At 42.5% G+C, this 17,629-nt stretch overlaps 1 protein-coding gene across 1 annotated transcript in view; it reads right to left on the reverse strand.

Moving 5' to 3' along the window:
* The window catches only part of ZNF721 (zinc finger protein 721), a 207,671-nt gene that overhangs the window by 128,277 nt on the left and 61,765 nt on the right, over positions 1 to 17,629 (reverse strand). The window contains 1 exon segment of the mRNA XM_025384587.1: positions 13,209 to 13,215. Coding sequence (XP_025240372.1) covers positions 13,209 to 13,215 — 7 coding nt within the window.

Consider the following 17,629-nt stretch of genomic DNA (forward strand, 5'->3'; position numbering starts at 1 on the left):
AAATTAGCCGGGTGTGGTGACATGTACCTGTAATCCTAGCTACTCAGCAGGCTGAGGCAGGAGAATTGCTTGAACCTGGCAGGCAGAGGTTGCAGTGAGCTGAGATCATGCCACTGCACCTCCAGCCAGGGCAACAGAGTGAGACTCCATCTCAGGAAAGAAAAAAAAAAAAGCAAATTCTAAGCATACATTACAGTATTACTAACTAAAGACACAATGCTATTTGGCTAATCTAATACTAATTTACATTAGATTTCTCAGACTTATAACTAAAAATTTGTACTCTTTGAACAACATCTCCTCATATTTCCACCCTCAGACACTAACAGCCACCATTCTACACTCTGTTTCCATGAGTTGATTTTTTCGATTTCTCATCTACCTTAAAACAAGCGGTTTCTTTGTCTTTCTGTGTTTGGCTTATTTCATTTAGCATAATGTCCTCCAGGTCTGTCCATGTTGTCAATGGCTAGATTTCCTTCTGTTATGGCTAAATAATATTCTACTCTGTATATACACACACACCATATTTTGGCTATTGTAAACAATACTACAGTGAACATAGGGCTGAAGATATTTCTTCAAGATACAAATTTTATTTCCTTTGGTAGGATGCCCAGAAGTGGTATTGCTGGATTATATAATATTTCTATTTTTATTTTTTACTGGTTTTTATGATGACTTTATTTATTTACATCTCACCAACAGCATACAGATTTCCCTTGTATGTATGTCTTCAGTGGGAAAAAAAGTAACCTTTTGTCTATTTTTGAATGGGTTATTATTGTTTTGCTTTGAATTCTAGAAGTTTTTTATATGTTTTGGTTATTAACGTCTTGTTAGATATATGGCTTGCAAATATTTTCCTGTGTTGTAGTGTTTAAAAATTTTTTTTCTTTGCTGTGCAGAAGCTGTTGGATTTGATGCAGTCCCACTTGTTTGTATTATTTGTTACTGTGCTTTCGATGTCATATCAAAGCAGTTAATGCCAAGACCGATATCAACAAAGTTTTTTGTTTTTTTTTTTAATATGTTTTCTTCAGGAGTTTTAAGGTTTTATGTCTTACATTTAAGTCTTTCATTTTGAGTTAATTTTGGGGTATGGTGTAAGAAAATATTCTACTTTTATTCTTTCACTGGTGGGTACCCAGTTTTTCTGGCACCATGTATTGACGAGACAGTATTTTCTGCATTGGATATTCTTAGTGGCCTTGTCAAAGATTGGTTGACCTTGTATTCTGGTTTTGTTTCTGGGCCCCCTATTTTGTTCCGTTGGTTTTTGTATTTGTCTTTATGCATATACCATACTCTTGATTGTCACAACTTTTAAATAAAATTTGAAGTTAGAGAGTAGGATACCCCAGCATTGTTCTTTCTCAAGATTGCTCGGGTTATTTAAAGTTCTTTAAGGTTACACTTAAATTTTACAATTGTGTTTTCTATTACTGTGAAAAATGCCACTAAAACTTCGATAGGGATCACGTTGAATCTATAGATCATTTTGGGTAATATGATATCTTGACAGTGTTAGTTATCCTAATGGAATATGTTTCCATTTATTTGTGTCTACTTCAATTTCTGTCATCAATCTTATTGTACTTAATGTATAATTTTTTTATTGGTTAAATTTATTTTAATTAAATTTCTTATTTTTATACTATTGCAAGTGGAAATTGTTTCTTTTTTTGGAAAGTTTGTTGCTACTGTATGGAAATGCAAAAAATATTTGTATGTTGGGCCAGGTGCAGTGTCTCATTTCTGTAATCCCTGCCCTTTCAGAGTCCAAGGCAGGTGGATCACTTGAGGACAGGAGTTTGAGATGAGTCTGGACAACATAGTGAGACCTGTCTCAAAAAAAAAAAAAAAAAAAAAAAACCAAAAAAAACACAAGTATTTGTATGTTGATTATGTATCTTGATACGTTAATGAATGCATTTATTAGTTCAAACAGTTTTTGTTATTTTACTCTAGGGTTTTATAGATACATATGCATGATCATATTATCTACAAGCAGTAACATTTTTACTACTTTTTCAAGCTGGAGAGCTTTGCTCTCCTTTTCCTTGCCCAATTGTTTTGAAAGAAACTTCCAGTAATATGTTAAGGAAGCTGTGGCCCTGGAGGCAGGCCTGCAGATCTTGGCCTCAGCTGTGGTCTCTGAAGCAGCCCTGTGCCTGTACATTTGAAGAATCTAACAAGGATTACAGTTTCTATAAACTATTTTTGACAGGTAAAGATTGTCATGCATGTCCGTGTGAATAGAGTCCAACAGGCTTTGTGTGAGCAACAAGTCTGTTTATTTCACCTGGGTATGAGTGGGCTGAGTCCAAAAAAGGAGTCAGCAAAGGGTGGTGGGATTATCATTAGTTCTTATGAGTTTGGGATAGGCATACAAACTACCTTCTTAAAGGTGGCGGGGTGGCAGGGGTTGTGGGGGAGAATATTACAAAGTACCTTCTTAAGGGCAGAGGAGAATATATGTATCAGGGTGGGGGCAGGAACAAATCACAATGGTGGAATGTCATCAGTTAAGGCTATTTTCACTTTTTTTGTGGATCTTTGGTTGCTTCAGGCCATCTGGATGTATACATGCAGGTTACAGGGGATGTGATGGCTTAGCTTGGGCTCAGAGGCCTGACATTCCTATCTTCTTATATTAATAAGAAAAGCAAAACAAAATAGTGTTGAAGTGTTGGGGCAGCAAAAAATTTTGGGGGTGGTATGGAGAGATAATGGGTGATGTTTCTCAGGGCTGCTTCGAGCGGGATTAGGGGTGGTGTGGGAACCTACAGTAGGAGATATTCAACTGAAGAAAAATTTGGGGGTAAGGGGTGATATTGTGGGGTTGTTAGAAGGAGTATTTGTTGTATAGAATTATTGGTAATGGCCTAGATGCGGTTTTGTATGAATTGAGAAACTAAATGAAAGACACAAGGTCTGAATAAAATAAGGAGAAAAATAGGTATTAAAGGACTAAGAATTGGGAATACCCAGGATGTCCAATTAGAGAGTGTCCAAGGGGTTCAACGTTATTGTTTGCTTGGTTGGCAAGTTTTTGGGCTCTATCCTTGGGTTTTTTTATGTTGTCATATACCAGGCCAGATTGATTTAGGTAAAAACAACACTCTTCATTTAAAAATATACAGAGTCCTCCTTTTCCAGCAGTGAAGAAGAGGCCTCAGTAGTTCTGGGGGACAACTGCAGCTAAAGAGTCAACCAGGGCTTGGAGAACAGATAAAGTTTGTGATATGTCTGTAACGCTAGCAGAGAAGTCATTAGGGAGGCTGTGGAATGTTGTGGCAGTGGTTGAGATGCCTGCTATTCCAGTTCCGAGTGCAATAGTGGAGGCAGAAAGCCCTAGACCCACAAGTAAAGGGATCAGTGGGATGACTCTTTTTTGTCATGTTGGTGTCATGAGAGGGACAGGCACTTGTTCATTCCCGTCTGCAAACTGGATTTTGGGGGTAAGGAGACTAGAGTACATGTGTCCATCCATTTGGCAGGGAGGCACATGTAGGTGGAAGAGCCACATAAAAAGAAGAGACCTTGTGTCAGGCAGAACTGGAAATGTAAAGTGAAAAGGTGAGAGGGTGTTCTGACAGAGTAGTCCTGCACCCCAAATCCTAGAGCTTCAGCAAGGGCAGCAGCCGTTAGAGGTTGTAATGTGGATTGATGGTGCAACTGCATAGAGGGAGAGGTTCGGTTCTCATGGTGTACAAGAAAGCTCATAGTATCTACGAGTAGCCTTTCACTACTATTCATGGGGCTGGGTATAAGCCAGCAAGAGGAGGGGCCAGAAGGAGACTGAGACGAGCAGGGGGAGGGTAGCCAAGGATGGAGTGAGATGCAGGGTAGGTGTCTTCCTAAACAATAGTGACTGCCATTGTTTTTGAGTTTGTCAGTAATGATAGAGGGCTTATCAGTCATGTGAAGCTGGAATGCTCCCATGTGTTTGGTAATATGTGTGGCTGGGTTCTGGAGATAAAGAGTAAAGGAACATTTGGACAGTGGAAGGTTGCCTAAAGGGATTCCAGCAGGCTGTTGTTGGGAGATGCATAAAGGAGCGGCAACAGGGATAGTTGTTTGTGTGGTTAGGGGTCCAAATATGGGGGGTGTGGAATTGACATAAGGAGAAAAGTGCCGTAAGTAGGTGCGGAGAAGTGTGGCAACTTGGTGGTATGAAATGTCTGGGGAGTTCTCACCAAATCTGTCTAGAAAGTAAAGAAGTGCCTCAGGCGGGTAAAGATGAGGGCTATTAAAGGAGGTTCTGGGGTGCAGGTTGACGGGAGAGGTAGCTCAGTCAGCCTGTAGAGCGAGGATGGCTGTGTAAGTGCAGGAAGAAAGGGAAACGCATAGCCAACAATTCTGTGCTAGAGAAGGATTGGAGGCAGTGAGGAGAGAGTGGGTGAGATTGATAGTATGCTGGAGGTAACTAGGGAGAGGTAGAGAGTGGCATAAGAATGTAAGAGTGAGTATAAAAGTAAAGAATAGGCCGGGCGCGGTGGCTCAAGCCTGTAATCCCAGCACTTTGGGAGGCCGAGACGGGCGGATCACGAGGTCAGGAGATCGAGACCATCCTGGCTAACACGGTGAAACCCCGTCTCTACTAAAAAAGAAAACTAGCCGGGCGAGGTGGCGGGCGCCTGTAGTCCCAGCTGCTCGGGAGGCTGAGGCAGGAGAATGGCGTGAACCCGGGAGGCGGAGCTTGCAGTGAGCTGAGATCCGGCCACTGCACTCCAGCCTGGGCGGCAGAGCGAGACTCCGCCTCAAAAAAAAAAAAAAAAAAAAAAAAGTAAAGAATATAACTTCATCAGGGTGGAAGTATTGGAGGGTGCCCTGCCACCAAGGATCATCTGTCCACTCCAAGAGGGAGTCAAGAGTGACAGTTTGGGGATAGCACCAGGAGATATCAGCTGTGATGGCTTGGAGAAACAATGTAAACCGGCATTGTAAACAAAACAAGAGCAGGCAATTTATGAATAGTTGAGAATGGTGAATAGGAGTATGACTAGACAGAATAAAGTAGGGATGACAAGTTTTTGGGGTATAGTCCAAGTAGTGGGGGCGACTGCGTAAAGCCCTGTCACAAAGAGTAGGGTAAGGATTAATAGACCTAATAGAATGAAGGGATGTATTAGGCTCATAAGGGTTATTATGTTCTTCAGAAATGTGAGTGAGTTTAAGGGAAGTAGGGGAGAGTACTTGTGACTTCCAGGAGGAAGAGGAGATATCAGGCTTGCTGTCTGATGGACACAGCTTTATTCTGGAATGGTGAACCCAATGGGGGAGGGTCCTGCAGGTGGACAGCGGTTGGGGTACTATAGATGACTAAGTAGTGTCCGGTCCATCGAGGCTGTAGAGTTTGAGGGGTCAGATTCTTGACAGGAACTGATGGTCCAGCTAGGGTGTCTTTATATGGCGGGGAATCTGGAGTAGGCAAGGGAAGATTAGCAGCCTGGTGAATTTCCTATCTAGCCTGCTGGAGGACTGGAAGATAGTTGCCTAGAGGAATGGTGTCTGGGACAAGGTTGGGGCCGAGTAAGAAAGTGTGTCCATATAAAAGTTCAAATGGACTGTATCCTATAGCATCTCAAGGACAGGCTCTAATTCTGAGAAGGGCAAAAGGTAAAAGTACTGTCCAGTCCTTTTTAAGTTGGAGTCTGAGCTTGGTGAGGTGTGTCTTTAAAAGACCGTTAGTCCGTTCTACCTTTCCTGAAGATTGAGGATGATAAGGGGTATGAAGGTTCCACTGAATACCAAGAGCCTGAGAAAATGCTTGGGTGATTTGACTAGTAAAGGTCAATCTGTTATCAGACTATATAGAGGTGGGAAGGCCAAACCGAGGAATCATGTCTGACAAAAGGGAAGAAATGACCACAGTGGCCTTCTCAGACCCTGTGGGAAAGGCCTCTGCCCATCCAGTGAAAGTGTCTACCCAGACCAAGAAGTATTTTAGTTTCGTGACTCGAGGCATGTAAGTAAAGTCAATTTGCTAGTCCTGGGCGGGGGCAAATCCCTGAGCTTGATGTGTAGGGAAGGGAGGGGACCTGAACAATCCCTGAGGAGTAGTAGAATAGCAGATGGAACACTGAGAAGTGATTTCCTTTAGGATAGATTTCCACGAGGGAAAGGAAATGAGAGGTTCTAAGAGGCGGGCTAGTGGCTTGTAACCTACATGGAAGAGTTTATGAAATGACGATATAATAGAATGGGCCTTTGAGGCTGGAAGGAGATATTTTCCTTGGTCCAAGAACCATTTGCATTGTGTGGGAAGAGATTGATAGGTGGAAGTTTTCAGTGGGAGTGGTAAGTTTCAGTGGGAGTGACCCATGAGGAGAAAAACTGGTCGCGAGGGACAGAAGTTGGAATGCTAGCTGCTTTTTTAGCTACCTTATCAGCATAAACGTTGCCCTGAGTGATGGGATCTGATGCCTTTTGATGTCCCTTGCAGTGAATGACTCCAGCTTCCTTTGGAAGTAAAGCGGCTTTGAGAAGAGTTTTTATTAAAGAGGCATTAATGATGGAGGGCCCCTGCTTAGTGAGGAAACCTTTTTCAGCCCATATAACAGCATGGTGGTGCAGGATATGGAAGGCATATTTAGAGTCAGTATAAATATTGACGTGTAATTCCTTGGCAAGAGGGAGGGCTCGAGTTAAGGTGATGAGTTTGGCTTGCTGAGAGGTACTGGAGGTGGGCAGAGTGGTAGCCTCAATGATAGATGTGGAGGATGCTATAGCATAGCCTGCCTTTGCTGGTGAGTGGCAGTTAGGCCTGGTGGAACTGCCATCAATAAACCAAGTGTGATCAGGGTGAGGAACAGGAGAGAAGGAATTATGGGGAAATGGAGTGAATGTCAGGTGGATCAGAGAGATACAGTCATGGGGGTCAGGTGTGGTATCTGGAATAGTGTGGGAGGCCGGATTGAAGTCTGGGCCAGGAACAATGGTAATCGTGGGAGACTCAACAAAGACTGAGTATAGCTGAAGGAGCTGGGGAGCAGAAAGTGTATGCGTCAAGTATGAGGAGGAAAATAGATTTTGGAAGTTATGGGGGCCGGGCGCGGTGGCTCAAGCCTGTAATCCCAGCACTTTGGGAGGCCGAGACGGGTGGATCACGAAGTCAGGAGATCGAGACCATCCTGGCTAACCCGGTGAAACCCCGTCTCTACTAAAAAATACAAAAAAAACTAGCCGGGCGAGGTGGCGGGCGCCTGTAGTTCCAGCTACTCAGGAGGCTGAGGCAGGAGAATGGCGAGAACCCGGGAGGCGGAGCTTGCAGTGAGCTGAGATCCGGCCACTGCACTCCAGCCTGGGCGACAGAGCAAGACTCCGTCTCAAAAAAAAAAAAAGAAAAAAGAAAGTTATGGGAACTGTAGAGAGTAAGTGGAGCATACCTTGTGATTTTGAGGGCCCCTAAGAGTATTAAAGCAGCATCAGCCACCGTACGCAGACATGAAGGCTAGGCTGAAACAGTAAGGTCAAGTTGTTTGGACAGAAAGGCTACAGGGCATGTTCCCGGCTCTTGTGTAAGAATTCCAACCACACAGCCCTGCAGTTTGGCTGTGTGTAATGAAAAAGGTTGGGGTGAGTTAGGGAGAACTATGTGGGAGCAGCTTTTAGGGCTGTTTTTTAAGGAATGGAATTGGGAGTGGGGAAAGGATTTAGGATTTGTGGGGTCAGCTAGGTTTATCTAGAACAGAATAATAGGTTGTAGAGGGAGGTATTGAGGATAGGAGAGCATATGGGTTTGGCACCACGGGGTGGATAGGCAAGACAATTTGGTTGATAAGGCGCAGATCTTGAACTAACCTGTAAGACTTGTCTGGTTTTTGGACAGGTAAAATTAGAGAATTGTAAAGAGAGTTTATAGGCTTTAAAAGGCCAAGCTGTAACAGGCAAGTGGTAACAGGCTTTAATCCTTTTAAAGCGTGCTGTGGGATGGGACATTGGTGTTGAGCAGGGTAAGGGTGATTAGGTTTTAATGGGATGGTAACGGGCGTTTGATTGGTTGCCAGGGAAGGAGTGGAGGTGTCCCATACTTGTGGGTTAAGGTGGGGGGATACGAGAGGAAGACGCGAAGGAGGCTTTGGGTTGGGAAGAAGTCTGGCAATGAGATGTGGCTGTAGTCCAGGAGTAATCAGGGAAGCAGATAATTTGGTTAAAATGTCTCAGCCTAATAAGGGAACTGGGCAGATAGGGATAACTAAAAAAGAGTGCATAAAAGAATGTTGTCCAAGTTGACACCAGAGTTGGGGAGTTTTAAGGGGTTTGAAGCTTGCCGTCAATACCCACAACAGTTATGGAGGCAAGGGAAACAGGCCCTTGAAAAGAAGGTCATGTGGAGTGGGTAGCCCCTGTATAGATTAGACAGGGGACGGACTTACCCTGCACTGTAAGAATTATCCAGAGCTCGGCGTCCGTGATGGTCCAGGGGGCTTCCAAGGCGATCAGGCAGTGTCAGTCTTCAGCTGCTAAGCCAAGGAGATCTGGGAAGGAGTTGGCTAAGGAATGTTGGGTTTGGGCTTCAGGGGCGTTAGGAGCAGTGTCGATGTGAGTCAGACCATCCAACCTCCAGTGGGGTCCGCACAGGGCACCGCTTAGGAGGAATCCTGGGCTGCGGGCATTCTGAGACCCAGTGGCCAGGCTTTTGGCATTTGAAGTAAGGTCCACGAAGATGTTTTGAAGGAGCCCCTGGGAGCTGTGGCTTGGATGTTCTGAAGTTCTTGTATGCTGAAGACGTGGTTATGGGTTGTCTTACAGCAGAGGCAAGTAGCTGTAACTCAGAAATGCATTGCTGTCTGGCTACCTCCTCTCTTATTATTGTACACCTTGAAGGCGAGGTTGATTAATTCCTGTTGTGGGGTTTGAGGGCCAGATTCCAATTTTTGAAGCTTTTTCTAATGTCAGGAGCTGACTGGGTGATAAAATGCATATTAAGAATAAAGCGGCCTTCTGGCCCCTCTGGGTCTAGGGCAGTAAAGTGTCTAAGGGTTGCTGCTAAGCGGGCCATTAACTGGGCTGGGTTTTTATATTTTATGAAAAAGAGCCTAAATGCTAACTGACTTGGGAGAGGTCGGATAAAGAAAAAAGGAGCCTTAACCTTGACTATGCCTTTAGTTCCAGCCACCTCTTTAAGAGGAAATTGTTGGACAGGTAGGGGAGGGCTAGTCACGGAACAAAACTGTAAGCCAGACTGGGTGTGAGGAGGGGAGGTGATAAAAAGATTACAGGGTTGGGGAGCAGAGGCTGAGGAAGAATTGGGACCTGGCTCAGCCTGGTGAGGAGCAGCCTAGGGAAAAGAGGAGAGGTCAGATGAGTCCGTAGAAAGGAAGGATTCAAAGGACTCAGAGCTTGGGGTGGAGACTGAAAGAACAGACAGGAGAGAAAGAAGAAAGATTTAGGATGAGTCACATTGGGAGCAGAGACTAGGGAGGGACCCGTGTGTAAAATAATGCCTGGACATCAGACACCTCAGACCATTTGCCCATTTTTCAACAAAAATTATCTAGATCTTGTAGGATAGACAAATCGAAAGTGCCATTCTCTGGCCACTTGGAACTACTGTCGAGTTTATATTGGGGCCAAGCACTATTGCCAAAGAAAATAAGGCATTTAAGTTTTCGGTCAGATGTGAGTTGAAGAGGTTTTAAGTTCTTGAGAACACAGATAAGGGAGAAGAAGGGGGAATGGAGGGAGGAAGCTTGCCCATAGTGAAGGAGGTGAGTTTAAAGAGAAGGGTAGAGACACGGAGAAGGGGTTGGATGAGCAGCCAAGCAGACGTCCCCGCAGTTCACTGGCCACCAAGGGAATGTGAGTGAATGACCAAGGCAGGCGTCACTGCGATGATCAGACACCAATGGAATGTGTCCCCACATTGACACCAGTGGCAGATGTCCCCACAGTGATTAAACACCAAGGGAAGGCTGTCTTCCTGAGACCGTGACCGGCGCTGGAGTTTTGGGTCCATGGATAAAATGTATCTCTTTTGTCTCTACTAGACAGGAAAAAGAACTGGAATTGGAAGGACAGGGAGATTGAAGCGTAGTGAGAGAGGAAGATTGAAGGGTAGCGAGAGAGGCTGGAGAGGAGTGAAAAGACTGCTTACTCGATTTGAAATTGATGAGATGTTCCTTGGACTGGTTGATCTGAGGACCTGAGGTCATAGGTGGATCTCCTCACAGAATGAGTACAAGGACAGGGGACTGGTCTCCCGAAGGAGTCCCTCTGACCCGGTCTTTGGCACCAAATGTCACGCACGTCCATGTGAAGAGAGTGCAACAGGCTTCGTGTGAGCAACAAGGCTGTTTATTTCACCTGGGTGCAGATGGGCTGAGTCCAAAAAAGGAGTCAGCAAAGGGCGGTAGGATTATCATTACTTCTTATAGGTTTGGGATAGGCATACAAAGTACCTTCTTATGGGCAGGGGGAGAATATTACAAAGTACCTTCTCTTAAGGGCAGGGGAGAATATATTTATCAGTTAGGGTGCGGCAGGAACAAATCACAATGGTGGAATGTCATGAGTTAAGGCTATTTTCACTTCTTTTGTGGATCTTCAGTTGCTTCAGGCCATCTGGATGTATACATGCAGGTTACAGGGGATGTGATGGCTTAGCTTGGGCTCAGAGGCCTGACAAAGATCTCCCATTTGTTTGGTCTACAGGCTGAGATTACCTCTGGGGTTGCAGAGAAGAAGGGTTGTAGCTGGGTCGCAAGGGTGCTGTGGGGTCTGCCTTTGATGACTGTGTTACCAGAGATTTGGACAGTCATGGATTCTTTCTGGGCCATGGAAAGATTAAATATCCTTGAGGACATTAATCTATATGGCAGGCAGTAGGGTAGGGTGTGAAGTTTTTCTGCATATGATGGGCCAAATACCAGGTGTATGAATGGGTTTGGCTTCTGCTGACTACCTGGGAACAGTTTTCAAAGTCTCTGTGTGGGTCCTTAGAGTATGTACAACTGGCCACGGACTGTGGCTGTGAGAGCTAGAACTGAGTCACAGGGCTGCTTCAGGGAGCACAGCTGAGGCCAAGATATATAGGCCTGTCTCCAGGATTATGGCTGGGTGGTTCCCTGCAGATCTCTTGATGGGAAGGACCACTTGTGGACTGTAGCTGAGAGGAATCTGAGAAAGGTTGCAGAACTGCTTCATAATCTTCAGTAAGAACAAGCTCGGTGCGCCATTTCCTTGTCTGTAGCCATGTCTGTGGGCCTTTGAGTTGGCCACCTGGGTGAGGACCTCCTTTTTCTAAATAATCCTCCTTGATCTCTGGCTCCACAACTCTTACCGTAGGCAAGCATCTTTCTATTTCTATTTCCTAGTTTACTACTTAAAATATTGTATAAAAGTGGAATCATGGGCCGAGCGCCGTGGCTCATGCCTGTAATCCCAGCACTTTGGGAGGCCAAGGTAGGCAGATCACGAGGTCAGGAGATCGAGACCATCCTGGCTAACAAGGTGAAACCCCGTCTCAACTAAAAATGCAAAAAATTAGTCAGGTGTGGTGGCGGGCACCTGTAGTCCCGCTACTTGGGAGGCTGAGGCAGGAGAATGGTGTGAACCCAGGAGGCGGAGCTTGCAGTGAGCCAAGATCGTGCCACTGCACTCCAGCCTGGGGGACAGAGCGAGACTCCGTCTCAAAAAAAAAAAAAAAAAAAAGTGGAATCATACACTGTCACTTTGTTGGTATCGTATTCAACTTAGAATAATGGCTTTAAGATTTATTCTTATTGTAGCATCTGAGAAGATATTTTCATTGGAGGCTAAACAATATTTTATTGTATATATAAACCACATCTTTTAAAATCATCCATGGATGGGTTTTTTTTCACTTTTGTAAATGATATGGTTTGGATCTGCGTTTTCATTCAAATCTCATGTCAAATTGCCATCCTTAGTGTTGGAGGTGGGCTTGGTGGGAGGTGGTTGGGTCATAGGTTTGGCTTCTGATGAATGGTTTAGCTTCGCCCCTTTGGTACTGTCTTTGCCATAGCGAGTGAGTTCTTCTGAGATCTCATTTTTCAAAAGTATATGACACCTCTTCTCTCACTCTCTCACTCCTGCTCCCACCGTGTAAGATGATTTACTGTCCCTTTGCTTTCTGCTATGATTGGAAGCTTTTTGAGGTCTCCCCAGAAGCAGAAGTGGCTGTGCTTTCTGTACAGGCTGTAGAACCATGACCCAGTTAAACCTTTTTTTTTTAAAATAAATTCGCCGGGCGCAGTAGCTCACGCCTGTAATCCCAGCACTTTGGGAGGCCGAGTTGGGCGGATCACAAGGTCAGGAGATGGAGACCATCCTGGCCAACACGGTGAAACCCCGTCTCTACTAAAAATACAAAAATTAGCCGGGCCTGGTGGCGAACGCCTGTAGTCCCAGCTACTTGGGAGGCTGAGGCAGGAGAATGGCGTGAACCTGGGAGGCAGAGCTTGCAGTGAGCCGAGATCACGCCACTGCATTCCAGCCTGGGTAACAGAGCGAGACTCCATCTCAAAAAATAAAAAAATTAAAAAAAAAAATAATAAATAAATAAATAAATTACCCAGTCTCAGATATTTCTTTATAACAATGCAAGAATAAACTAAAATACAGTGAATATTGCTGCAGTAAACCTGGATGTGGAAACATTTCATTCAGATACACTTTGCATATTTTGAGTAGATGCTCAGAAGTGGGGCCAGGCAAGGTGGCTCACACCTGTAACCCCAGCACTTTGGGAGACCTAGGTGGGTGGATCACTTGATGTCAGGAGTTCAAGATCAGCCTGGCCAACATGGTGAAACCTTGTCTCTACTAAAAATACAAAAATTAGCCATGTGTGGTGGCGTGCAACTGTAATCCCAGCTTTGGGGAGGCTGAGGCACAAGAATTGCTTGAACCCAGGAGGCAGAGGTTGCAGTGAGTTGAGATCGCACCACTGCACTCCAGCCTGGGTGACACAGCAAGACTATGTCAAAAAAAATAAAAGACTGGGCGTGGTGGGTCATGTCTGTAATCCCAGCACTTTGGGAGGCCGATGTGGGCGGATCACGAGGTCAGGAGATCGAGACCATCCTGGCTGGTGAAACCCCGTCTCTACTAAAAGTACAAAAAGAAAATTAGCTGGGCACGGTGGCAGGCGCCTGTAGTCCCAGCTACTCAGGAGGCTGAGGCAGGAGAATGGTGTGAACCCGGGAGGCGGAGCTTGCAGTGAACCAAGATCGCACCACTGCACTCTAGCCTGGTGGCCTGTGCCTGTAATCCCAGCTACTCGGGAGGCCAAGGCATGAGAACTGCGTGAACCCAGGAGGCAGAGGTTACAGTGAGCTGAGATCGTGCCACTGCACTCCAGACTGGGTGACAGAGCAAGACTCTGTCTCAAAAAAAAAAAAAAAAAAACTTGCTGAGACCAAGGTCATAATCTTACTGTATTTTCTTTTAGAGATTGTATAGGTATAATTCTGACATTTAAATATTTAACTCATTTAAGACAGTTTTTGTATATGGTTCAGAGGAAGGACCCAATCTCAGTTTTTCCCATGTGGATACAGAGTTTTCCAACACCATTTATTGAAGAGACTTTCTTGTTGTACAGTCATAGCAACCTTGTTGAAGATCATTTGAGCATATACACAAACATGGTTTGGTTTTAACTTCTGGGTTCTGTTCCATCACTATTTGTCTTCTTGCAATTACCACACTGTTTTTATTTATGTAGCTTTGTAATCTGTTCTAAACAAAGGAAGCATTGTGCCTCTAACTTTGTTCTCGTTTTCTAAGAATGTTCGGCCTATCAGTGGTCCTTTGATATTTCATGTAAATGTAAGAATTTTAAAAAAGATTTCTTTAAAAAGTATCACTTGGCGCTGGGCGCAGTGACTCTTGCCTGTAATCCCAGCAGTTTGGAAGGCCGAGGCAGGTGGATCACAAGGCCAAGAGTTCAAGACCAGCCTGGCCAAATGGTGAAACCCTGTCTCTACTAAAAATACAAAAATTAGCTGAGTGTGGGCACCTGTAACCCCAGCTACTTGGGAGGCTGAAGCACAGGGAATTGCTTGAACCCGGGAGGTGGAGGTTGCAGTAAGCCAAGATTGCACCACTGCCCTTCACCCTGGGCAACAGAGCGAGACTTTGTCTTAAAAAAAAAAGTATCAAGTATCATTTGGATTTTTACCAGGATTACAATGAATTTGAATATCACTGTGGGTAGTATTGTTATTTAAAAATATTAAATCTTCTGACACAAAGAATAGTATGAAGAGTCTGTTAAGTTTCACAAATTTTTGGATTTGGCAATTTTGCTTCTGCTGTTGATATCTTGTTTTATTTCATGTGGTATGAAAGGATGCATTGTGTAATTCAATATTTAATGTGCACCAGGCTTAATACCTTGATGACAAAATAATCTGCACAAAAAACCCTCATTGACACAAGTTTACCTATATAACAATCCTGCACATATACCCAGATCTTAAAATAAAGTTTTAAAAAATAAGACTTATCAGGTGCCTGTAGTCCACCTACTAGGGAAGCTGAGGCGGGAGAATGGCGTGAACCCAGGAGGCAGAGCTTGCAGTGAGCCCAGATCACGCCACTGCACTCCAGCTTGGGCGACAGAGCGAGACTCCGTCTAAAAAAAGAGTTATTTTGTGTTCTAACAGGTTGTCTGTGAAACAACTACTACTCATTTTCTTCTCCAATTAGCCCCGGACACAGTTTAGTTTACTTTCTGTTTCTAGGGGTTTAACTACTTTAGGTATCTTGCATAATTGGAAGTATATAGTTTTTTTGTGTGTGTGCCTGGCTTCTTGCACATAGTCTTTAAAATGTATCCTTATTGGGGAGCTAACAAAATTTTCTGCTTTTAAGAAGCTAAATAATATTTAATTATTTATACATTACAAATTGTCTTTATTCATTTATTAAGAAAACTTGGTTCTTTCCACATACTTGCTTTTGTAGACGATGCTACAATGAATATGGATGTGTAAATTACTCTTCATTTGATAATATATACAAGGGATTATTTATGTGCTCTATTCTGTTTCACTGGTATTGTCTTTTTTGATCCAGTTATAAAGTATTTCAATAACTATAACTTTATAATAGGTTTCTAAAATCAGGATATATGATGCTTCTGATGTTGTTCCTCTTTTTGACAATTTTTGAGCACTTCTGGCCTCCTTTGTTTTCATATAACTCTAGGATTGCTTCTTATAGTAATGCGAAAATGCATAGCTGCTGTCATCCAAAGTATACCACCTTTTTCTTCAGCACTCTGTGTCAGGGGAACCCATCTTTGACAGCCCCCCAAAAACCAAACATGTGGACACATATTCTACATTTCTCTTTCTCTCCTAAGAAGCATAGAGTTGGGAGTTTCTCCTTGTTTTCACCGTACTGTATTGGGAGGAGGTAAGGGTGTTCTAGCATGTGTAATAACATTTTTCTTCTCTTCTACATGTTTTTGGCATTTTGCTAAAGTGAAGTAGTACATATTCTTAACTAGGTTTTGGAATTCCCACAAAGGCAATGTAATCAATATGGGTGCTGAGGTCATATATTTATGAAGAAATGAGGAACAGTGGTTTCTGTTCTTGCAATTTAAATTGATGTTTTTATTTATTACTTTAATTTTTAATTTTTGTGAGTACACAGTAGGTATATATCTATGGGTTACATGAGATTTTTAATGTAGGCAAGAAATGCATAAAAATCACATCAAGGTATAGGTACTCATTATCTCAAGTATTTGTCCTTTGTTTTACAAACAATCTGATTTCATTCTTTTAGTTATTTGAAAATGTACAATTAACTATAGTTACTTGTGTAGTTACAGTTGTGTAGTTACTTGTGTAGTATAGTTATAGTGACTATAGTCACTCTGTTGTATTAGCAACTACTAAATCTTACTCTAATTTTTTTTGAAACCATTAATTTTCCTCACTTCCTCCCAGACCTGTAGTATACTCTCCAGCCTCTGGTAACAATCCTTCCTTTAGTTTCATGAAATTAATTTAACTTTTAGTTCCAGCAAATGCGTGAGAACATGCAGAGTTAACCTTTATACGCCTGGATTGTATCTGTAAACATAACCTCTAGTTCCATACATGTTGTTGCAAATGACAGGATCTTATTCTTTATGATGGAAAAATATTCCATTGTGTATATGTACCCATTTGCTTTATCCATTCACGTGTTGATAGACACTTAGGTTGCTTCTAAATCTTGTATAATGTGAACACTGCTGCAATAAAAATGGAGGTACAAATATCTCTCTGAAGTCCTGATTTCTTTTCTTTTATGTACCTACTTAGGAGTGGGGTTGCTGGATAATACAGTAGCTCTATTTTGCATTTTTTGAGGAACCTCTAAATTGTTCTCCATAGCGGTTGTACTAATTTACATTCCCACCAAGAGAGCACTAGAGTTCACTTTTCTCCACATCCTCATCAGCATTTGTTATTGCCTGACTTGGATAAAAGCCACTGTAATTGGAGTAGGATAATATCTCATTGTCATTTTGATTTGCATTTCTCTGAAGATAAATGATCTTGAGCACCTTGTCGTGTCTTTTTGTCATTTGTATGACCTTTTGAGAAATGTCTCTTCAAATTTTTGCCCATTTATAATCAGATTATTCAATTTTATCCTATAGAGCTGTGTGTGCGCTTTATGTATTCTCGTTATTTTTTTTTTAATGGGCAGTTTACACATTTTCTCTCGTTTTATGTGTTGTCTCTTTGTTAATTGTTTCATTTGCTTGTTAGAAGCTCTTTAACTTGATAGGATTCCATTAGTTCATTTTTGCTTTGGTTGCCTGTGCTTGTCGGGTATTATTCAAGACAACTTTGCCCAGTTTAATTTCCTGTAGAGCTTCAGCAATGTTTTCTTGTAGGAGTTTCATAGTTTGAGATCTTAGATTTGCCTCTAATCCATTTTGATTTAATTTTTTTTATATGACAAGAAATGGGGTCTAGTTTCATTCTTCTGAATATGGATATTCAGTTTTTGTAGCACAATTTATTGAAGACTTTTTTCCCCAGTATATATTTTTGACACCTTTGTCAGATGTAAGTTTGTAGATATATGGATATGCCTCTGCATTCTCTCTACTGTTTCACTGATCAGTTTCATGCTGTTTTAATTACTGTAGCTCTGTAGTATCATTTAAAGTCAAATACTATGATTCCTCCCGTTTCATTTTTCTTAACAATGGCTTTGGCTATTCTGATTCTTTTATGGTTCTGTGTACACTGTAGGATTGTTTTTTCTATTTCTGGCAAGAATGTCATTGATGTTTTTCTAGAGGTTGTATTAAATCTGTAGATTGCTTTGGGTAGTATGGACATTTAAAAAATGTTGATTCTTCCTATTCATGAACATAAAATATTATTCAGTTTTTTGTCTTTTTAAATTTCTTGCATCAGTGTTTTATAGTACTCATTGTAGAGACTTTTCATTTCTTTAATTTCTAGGTATTTACTTTTAATTTGTGGCTATTGGAAATGGGATTACTCTTGATTTCTTTTTTACATTGTTCACTGTTAGCGTGTAGAAACACTACTAATTTTTTTAATCTTACATCTTCACTAAATTCATCAATTCTAGTCATATTTTAGTGAATTTGGTTTTTCCAAATATAAGA

Source organism: Theropithecus gelada, chromosome 5 (genome assembly GCF_003255815.1).
Source record: "Theropithecus gelada isolate Dixy chromosome 5, Tgel_1.0, whole genome shotgun sequence".
NCBI classification, from domain to species: Eukaryota; Metazoa; Chordata; class Mammalia; order Primates; family Cercopithecidae; genus Theropithecus; species Theropithecus gelada.